At 43.2% G+C, this 9,096-nt stretch overlaps 1 protein-coding gene across 2 annotated transcripts in view; it reads left to right on the top strand.

The window, feature by feature from the left end:
- ZNF627 (zinc finger protein 627) overlaps positions 1 to 3,717 on the top strand; it is a 28,707-nt gene extending 24,990 nt beyond the window's left edge. For both annotated transcript variants that reach the window (XM_032251668.1, XM_032251669.1), the window contains exon 4: positions 1,143 to 3,717. In XM_032251668.1, coding sequence (XP_032107559.1) covers positions 1,143 to 2,337 — 1,195 coding nt within the window. In that variant the 3' untranslated portion in view covers positions 2,338 to 3,717. The remainder of the gene's footprint in view (positions 1 to 1,142) is intronic.
- The last annotated feature ends 5,379 nt before the right edge of the window (positions 3,718 to 9,096 follow it).

Genomic DNA, 9,096 nt, shown 5'->3' with positions numbered 1-9,096 from the left:
GCCTCCCAAAGTGCTGGGATTACAGGCTTGAGCCACCGCGCCCGGCTATTTTTTCTTTTTTTTAGAAGGAATTTCACTCTTGTTGCCCAGGCTGGAGTGCAAGGGTGCCATCTCAGCTCACTGCAACATCTGCCTCCTAGGTTCAGGTGATCCTTCTGCCTGAGCCTCCCGAATAGCTGGGATTACAGGTGCTCACCACCACGCCTGGCTGTTTTTTTGTGTTTTTAGTAGAGATGGGGTTTCACCATGTTTGCCAGGCTGGTGTTGAACTTCTGTCCTCAGGTGATCCACCTGCCTCAGCCTCCCAAAGTACTGGGATTACAGATGTGAGCCACCAGGCCCAGCCATGAATATCATTTTTTGATAATAGGTATGATTGTGACCTAAAGCAGAGCATTTGGTCTATTCATATTCACACAATGAATATAAAACTTACACTTTCCCCAAGGTTAAAAATATGAGTCCAAGGCCAAGTGTGGTGGCTCATGCCAGCAGCCACCAGCCTGGTCAACATGGTAAAACCCTGTCTCTATTAAAGATATAAAAAATTAAAGAAAATAAACAAACAAAAAAGATATTAAAAAATTAGCCTGGTGTGGTAGCCATGCCTGTAATCCCAGCTACTCGGGAGACTGAGGCAGAATAATTGCTTGAATGAAGGAGGTGGAAGTTGCGGTGAGCCGAGATCATGCCATTGCACTCCAGCCTGCCAGCCTGGGAACAGAGTGAGACTGTCTCAAAAAAAAAAAAAAAAAAAAAAAAAAGTGAGTCCAGGCCTGGTGCAGTGGTTCACGCCTATAATCCCAGCAGTTTGGGAGGCAGAGATGAGAGGATCCCTTGAGTCTTGGAGTTTGAGACCAGCCTGGGCAATACAGTGAGATCCTGTCTCTGTATTTTAAAAAAGTATATATAAAGGCTGGGTGTGGTGGCTCATGCCTGTAATCCCAGCACTTTGGGAGGCCAAGGCGGGTGAATCACCTGTGGTCAGGAGTTTGAGACCAGCCTGGCCAACATGGTGGGACCCTGTCTTAAAAAAAAAAAAAAAAAAAGAAAAAGATATATATAAGTCTAATATGTGTTAGTAAATATAAAATTATTTATAAACAAACTGTTAATAATATACTTCTCATTTTTCCCACAAGTCATATTCCAGAGAGAACCTGTGAACGTAAAGAAGGTAGTCAAAGTGAAGAAACCTTCAGCCAGATTCCAGATGTTACTCTGAACAAGAAAACTCCTGGAGTAAAACTGTGTAAAAGCAGTGTGTGTGGAGAAGTTGGCATGGGTGCTTCATCACTTAATAGGCATATCAGAGATCATACTGGACATGAACCAAATGAATATCAGGAATATGGAAAGAAGTCATATACACGAAACCAGTGTGGACGAGCCTTGAGTTACCATCGCACTTTTCCAGTACGTGAAAGGACTCATCCTGGAGGAAAACCCTATGATTGTAAGGAATGTGGAGAAACCTTCATTTCTCTTGTAAGCATTCGAAGACACATGTTAATGCATCGGGGAGGTGTGCCTTACAAATGTAAGGTGTGTGGGAAAGCCTTTGATTATCCCAGTTTATTTCGAATACATGAAAGAAGTCACACTGGAGAGAAACCCTATGAATGCAAGCAATGTGGGAAAGCCTTCAGTTGTTCAAGTTATATTCGAATACATGAAAGGACTCACACTGGAGATAAACCCTATGAATGTAAGCAATGTGGCAAAGCTTTCAGTTGTTCGAAGTACATTCGAATACATGAAAGAACTCACACAGGAGAGAAACCATATGAATGTAAACAGTGTGGTAAAGCCTTTAGGTGTGCCAGTTCTGTTCGAAGTCATGAAAGGACTCACACTGGAGAGAAACTTTTTGAGTGTAAGGAATGTGGGAAGGCTTTGACTTGCCTTGCAAGTGTTCGAAGACACATGATAAAGCACACTGGCAATGGCCCTTATAAATGTAAGGTGTGTGGGAAAGCCTTTGATTTCCCCAGTTCATTTCGAATACATGAAAGGACCCACACTGGAGAGAAACCCTATGATTGTAAGCAATGTGGGAAAGCCTTCAGTTGTTCCAGTTCTTTTCGAAAACATGAAAGAATTCACACTGGAGAGAAACCCTATAAATGTACAAAATGTGGGAAAGCCTTCAGTCGTTCCAGTTACTTCCGAATACATGAAAGAACTCATACCGGAGAGAAACCCTATGAATGTAAGCAATGTGGGAAAGCCTTCAGTCGATCCACTTACTTTCGAATACATGAAAGAATTCACACTGGAGAGAAACCCTATGAGAACCCTAACCCTAACCCTTCCGTTGTCCCAGTTCTTTCATAATCATGAACGGAGTCACACAGAGAAACCCCATGAAAGTAAGAAATTTGGGAAAGCCTTCAGTCCTTTCTTTTTCTTTCAACTGCATGAAAAGATTCACGGTAGAGAAAGACCTTGTAAGATAATTGGCTTTAAATTACAAAAGACTTGCAATAGGACAGTAAACACTAGAGTTGGATCTCTGGATTGTGCTATGTCAGTGTTGGTAGTTTAGGAACTAGGTTTCCAAGAATCCATTCCATTTGTGATTCCATGATACAGTTCATCAGTAACCTATCATACATGAGATTTGGAAGTAAGCAAAGAAGGCATTTGTCATTGTTTGGAAGCACCATACAGGGAGATAGCCATGTGAATATAGGCTGTATGGACACCTGCTTCCATTCCATTTTCCCACTTCTTTGGTTTGCCAATCAAGAGTATCCTCAAAACTACTTGACTTCGGTTTTCTCGGAGGTGCAGGTTTCACACAGGTCTCCAGTAGCCCCACGTTGAATATCTACTTTAGTTTTCCTTCAGACATTATTATGTGTGTACTAGGCAACTAATTCAGACTGTCCTGGTTGGGAATATTCTCTGATGCTCTGACTCCCCTAGTCTGTAGATGCTTGGTATAACATCTAATTTGTGTAGTAAGCACCTTTGTTCATACTAGTAGTGACTGTATTCTTGATTCAGCCTGACTGCTACCATGCTACTGTCAAAACCAACTACAGGGGAGCTTGTCCTGCTGCACTGTGCAGTGACTGGCCTCGCCCAGGACTTTCATGTGAGAATAAGTACTTTCCTCTTATCAGGAAATTTCAAGTGTTTCCTGTTACTCAAAGCTCAGTGTAATGCCTCAGTTCATTTCCAGTTGTTTGATTATATGTGACTAATAGGTATTTTTTTATTCAAACAAGACTTCTGTACATGTTTCTTAGAAACTATTAACTGTCTTCAGCCTTGGATCACATCAAGTTTATAATTTTGGCAAATTATTTATTAAGACACTGTGAAGTCAGCATTAACCAGGTGCATACAACTTTAGGAATTTTTTCCTCCTCATGTAAATTTTACTTTTCTTGCTTATATAGTTTCAACTTCTATCATGATAGTAATGTCTCATTTACTCATAATACCAAAAGTTAAGCTATGCTGTTTTGTATGCCCTCTAGCTAAAGACCACAAAGACTATACCTGTTATCAAAGAGGGTATAATAAATTGTAATAATAATTATGACCACAAACCATAAATGACTGTGATATATCAGTAAGAGGGTGCTCTGAAGAATTTCTTACAGGTTTTGTGCTTGTTTTAGGTTGATTGGTTTCTATTCAAGGAAGCAAGATGATTCTCTGTATTTGATGCATTGATGAGGTAAACAATTCAAAACTTGGTAATCATAATTGTTCTTATTCAGAAGGGAAAAGGAATGGTGGGAGGTAAACCTAACTCATGAGAAATACCACTGAGTCATGTTAGTGAGAAGAGAGGAATTTTGGTCATGTTTATGATTTGGAACATGTTATCTTTCACCCGTTTTATTTATTTATTTTTTTATTATTTTTTGAGACAGAGTCTCACTCTGTTGCCAAGGCTGGAGTGCAGTGGTGCAATCTTGGCTCACTGCAACCTCTACCTCCCAGGTTAAAGCAATTCTCCTGCCTCAGCCTTCCAAGTAGCTAGGATTAGAGGCATCTGCCACCATACCCAGCTAATTTTTGTGTTTTTAGTAGAGATGGGTTTTCACTATATTGGCCAGGCTGGTCTTGAACTCCTGACCTTGTGATCGGCCCACTTCGGCTTCCCAAAGTGCTGGGATTACAGGCGTGGGCCACCGTGCCCGGCTCACCAGTTTTAAAGACATGGTTGCAGAATGCCCTTTTTTTGTCTTGATTCATCATAGCCACTTAGGAGCATTATCTCCCATTGCAGGTGTCTGGCATGTTTCTAACAGCATGAGACTCAGCCTTGCAGTGAGGGGAGGCTGACTCCTGGACTTGTGGACCTGTTTTTGCCTTACTTATTCTCTGAACACTGAAGTATTTCCTGTGATGTACTGGACATTGTTTTCCATTATGTACCTCAGTTACAATATGTAAATTTACTTCTTAGCAAGCTATATAATACTTTTAAAAAGCTCCTTTATGAATCTAATGAGACTAATGTATTTATGCAGATTTTCTGAATGCAAGCCCAGAAAGGAACAAAGTCAGCAACAATATTCCAACCAGCTGAGCGCGGTGGCTCACGCCTGTAATCCCAGCACTTTGGGAGGCCAAGGTGGGTGGATCACGAGGTCAAGAGATCGAGACCATCCTGGTCAACATGGTGAAACCCCGTCTCTACTAAAAATATAAAAAATTAGCTGGGCATGGTGATGCGTGCCTGTAATCCCAGCTACTCAGGAGGCTGAGGCAGGAGAATTGCCTGAACCTAGGAGGCGGAGGTTGCGGTGAGCCGAGACCGTGCCATTGCATTGCAGCCTGGGTAACAAGAGTGAAACTCTGACTCAAAAAAAAAAAAAAATTCCTACCAAACCTTTCTTGCTCAGATAATATGCTTTTTTTTGTTTTTGTTTTTTGAGATGAAGTTTCACTCTCGTCACCCAGGCTGGAGTGGAATGGCGCAGTCTCGACTCTGCAACCTCCATCTCCGGGGTTCAAGCGATTCTTCTGCCTCAGCCTCCTGAGTAGCTGGGATTACAGGTGCCCACCACCACACCCAGCTAATTTTTTTCATATTTTTAGTAGAGATGGGGTTTCACCATGTTGGCCAGGCTGATTTCAAACTTAGAGATGTGAGCCACTGTTCCTGGCCTATGTTCTTTTGATTCAAATTTATCAACAGCCCTCTCCTATAGAGTAAAAAGCAACATGCAAAAGTCAGCTTTTTGTCTGTACACTTCCATGGAACCATCCAATCCCTTCATCGAAGTGTCTAGCAAGCTCCTGTTGAGAAAATCTTTGTTGAAGCTTCTCAGTCAGAAGCCCAGGTATCAAAGGATAGAGTAGCAATCAGTGACCAAACTGTGACTTTATGTGGAGATGACATATTCAGCCCCAGATAATGTATTCACATGAGTGAAGGGTGGAGTCATTGCCTGTCGGATTTTGTAGTCGTTTGGATTAGAGAGGATAATACAGAGTTAGCTGCTACTGAATCCAACCACTGACTCATCCTTCTCCCTTCAAGACAACATCCACAGTGATAGTATGGGCCACAGAGTAGAAACACCACTGCCAACATGACTTCAAATGTGATTTTGCATAGGATGTAGGTGCTGTGTTGGGATGGTGAATCAAGGTAAGGGACATTGGAAGCACAGGGTGAGGGAGATGAACAAGGGACATTGGAAGCACAGAGTGAGGGAGATGAACAGGACACAGCTGAGCCTGATTATTGGCCTTGACTGGGAGTATCTTGATGCTTCACAAACACCTCAGAGAGGACATTGTAGCACAGGCTCAAAGAGTGTTCATGAACCAGAAAGGCCACCACTTTCAGAAGGCAGTGATGCTGCTTTCTGTTTGAGCCCTGATGCTCTGTTGACAGCATACATGGTTCTTCATCTGATTAGAAAAGCAATGCTGCAGTTTGTGAGTTTCAGCAACATAGAATTAAGTTATTTTGGGGCCGGGCGCAGTGGCTCACTCCTGTAATCCCAGCGCTTTGGGAGGCTGAGGCAAGAGGACCAGCCTGACTGACATGGAGAACCCCTATCTCTACTAAAAATACAAAAATTAGCTGGGCGTGGTGGTGCATGCCTATAATACCAGGCACTCGGGAGGCTGAGGCAGGAGAATCGCTTGAACCCGAGAGGTGGAGGTGGTGGTGAGCAGAGATCACGCCACTGCACTCCAGCCTGGGAAACCAGTGAAACTCCACCTAAAAAAAAAAAAAGGTTATTTTGGTAATCTAGGACTCACTCTTCCTTCTGGCTGCAGACAGAGCTATGGATAGGGAATATCACACATTTTTAAGGTTATGCTGTCTTTTATGTTTAAAGGATAAATGGAGTTATTTCCACATTGCATTTCTGTATGCAATGGAAGGCCAAGGGAGCAGAATCCCTTGAGGCCAAGACTTCAAGACCATCCTGGGCAATATAGTCAGATTATGTCTGTACGAAATACTTTTTACATTGTTTATATAATTTATGAGAGTCCAGTGTCATGCAATCAGTTAATATTAGAAAATTATTAGATGTGACCATGATATTCTGGTTATAAGAAATGCTAGGCCGGGCGCGGTGGCTCAAGCCTGTAATCCCAGCACTTTGGGAGGCCGAGGCGGGTGGATCACAAGGTCAAGAGATCGAGACCATCCTGGTCAACATGGTGAAACCCCGTCTCTACTAAAAATACAAAAAATTAGCTGGGCATGGTGGCGCGTGCCTGTAATCCCAGCTACTCAGGAGGCTGAGGCAGGAGAATTGCCTGAACCCAGGAGGCGGAGGTTGCGGTGAGCCGAGATTGCACTCCAGCCTGGGTAACAAGAGTGAAACTCTGTCTCAAAAAAAAAAAAAAAAGAAATGCTTCAGCTGGGCACAGTGGCGCATGCCTGTAGTCTTAGCTACTCCGGAGGCTGAGGTGGGAGGATCGTTTGATCCCAGGAGCTCTGGGCTGTGGTGCGCTATGCCAATTGAGTGTATGCACTAAGTTCAGCATGAATATGGTGACCTCCCAGGAGTGGGGGACCACCAGGTTGTTCAAGGAGGGGTGAACCAGCCCAGGCTGGAAATGGAGCAGGTCAAAACTCCCATGCTGATCAGTAGTGGGATTATACCTGTTGTTGTTGTTGTTTTGAGACAGAGTCTTGCTGTCACCCAGGCTGGAGTGCAGTGGCTTCATCTCAGCTCACTACAACGTCCACCTACTGGGTTCAAGCAATTATCATGCCTCAGCCTTCGGATTAGCTAGAATTACAGGTGGGTGCCACCATACCTGGCTAATTTTTGAATTTTTAGTAAAGATGAGATTTCACCATGTTGGCCAGGCTGGTCTCAAATTCCTGACCTCAAGTGATTCACCTGCTTTGGCCTACCAAAGTGCTGGGATTACAGATATGCGCCAGTGCTCCCAGCCTGAGAAATGCTTCCATTCTTGAGATGTGAAAATTGTCTTTTTAGATACATATTTTTAAAAAAAAATAGAGATGGAGTCTTGTGTTGACCAGGCTAGTCTTGAACTCCTGGCTTCAAGTGATCCTCCCATCTTGGCCTCCCACAGTGCTAGGATTACAGGCATGAGCCACTACACCTGACCTTTAGATATACATGTTTTATATTTGCAGTTTTTAATAAAGTAAGGTCAAAAAGGAAAAAAAATTTGGATAAATGACCTTAGGTTGAAAGCATTTTACTTTCAAGAAAAAATTTTGAATTTATTCCTGTATCAAAAAATTGCATCCAGTTCATTTACTATAGCATGAATTTTTATCAAAAAGAACTTAATAATTTCAAATGTGAACTGAAGTTATTTTATTCTTTCTTACTCTCTGTCTCCCTGAGTTTCTATAAGCCTTTTGGATCTTTTACCCACCATATAGATAAAATCATGGTCAAAAGTGATACAAGGCTGGGCATAGTGGCTCACGCCTGTAATCTCAGCACTTTAGGAAGCTAAGGTGGGTGGATTGCGAGGTCAGGAGATCGAGACCATCCTGGCCATGGTGAATCCCTTCTCTACTAAGATACAAAAAAATTAGCCAAGTGTGGCGGTGTGCGCCTGTAGTCCCAGCTACTTGGGAGGCTGAGGCAGGAGAATTGCTTAAACCTGGGAGGCAGAGGTTGCAGTGAGCTGATATTGCACCACTGCACTCCAGTCTGGCAACAGAGCAAGATTCTATCTCAAAAAAATTTTTAAAAAAGTGATACAGAAGGAGGCAGAGCAAGATGGCCAAATAGAGCCCTCCAGTGATTCTTCCCCCAACAAGAACACCAAATTGAACAGATACCACACAAAAAAGGAACTTAATACGAACCAAAAATCAGCTGCGTAATCACAGTACCTGGTCTTCTATTAAGTAAAGAGGCATGGAAGAGGGTGGGAAAGCCAGTCCTGAATTGCCTATGCCACCCCTTTCCCATCCTCTTGCAGAGGTCACATGGCACAGAGAGAGACTCGTGAGTTTGGGAGAGGGAGAGCACAGTGATTGTGGGACTTTGCATTGGAACTCAGTGCTGCCCTGTTATAACAGAAAGCAATATGGGGCAGAACTCAGCCAGTGCCCATGGAGGGAGCATTTAGATTGCCTTAGCCAAAGTAATTCTCCATCCCAATTGCCAGAACCTGAGTTCTGGCAAGCCCTGCAACCATGGGCTAAAATTTTCTGGTTTCCTAAATAAACTTGAAAGGTAGTCAGGGTCAGTCCCAAGAAGTGCAATTACTGTGTAAGTCTTGGTGTTGAGTGGGCTTGGAGCCAGTGGACTTGGGGTGCATAAGACCTATTGAAATACTAGTTGGGTTGGAGAAGAGAGTACTTGTGCCACTACTCTCCTGACCCCAGGCAGTACAGCTAGAAGCTCAGGGAGAGACTAATTCCTTCTACTTGAGAGGAAAGGTGAGAGTAAAGAGGACTTTATCTTGCAACTTGGATACAAGCTCAGCAACAGTATAATAGGGCACCAGGTAGAGTCCTCTATTCCAATCCCTAGTTCCTAGACATTTCTTTCTTTTTTTTTTTTTTTTTTTTTTTTGTTGGGTTTTTCCCTTTTTTTCCCCGGGCTGGGGGCAATGGCGCGATCTCGGCTCACCGCAACCTCCGCGTCCTGGGTT

Source organism: Sapajus apella, unplaced genomic scaffold (genome assembly GCF_009761245.1).
Source record: "Sapajus apella isolate SASKATOON/1434 unplaced genomic scaffold, GSC_monkey_1.0 scaffold77, whole genome shotgun sequence".
Lineage (NCBI taxonomy): Eukaryota > Metazoa > Chordata > Mammalia > Primates > Cebidae > Sapajus > Sapajus apella.
This window is presented reverse-complemented; position numbering and strand designations above follow the sequence as displayed.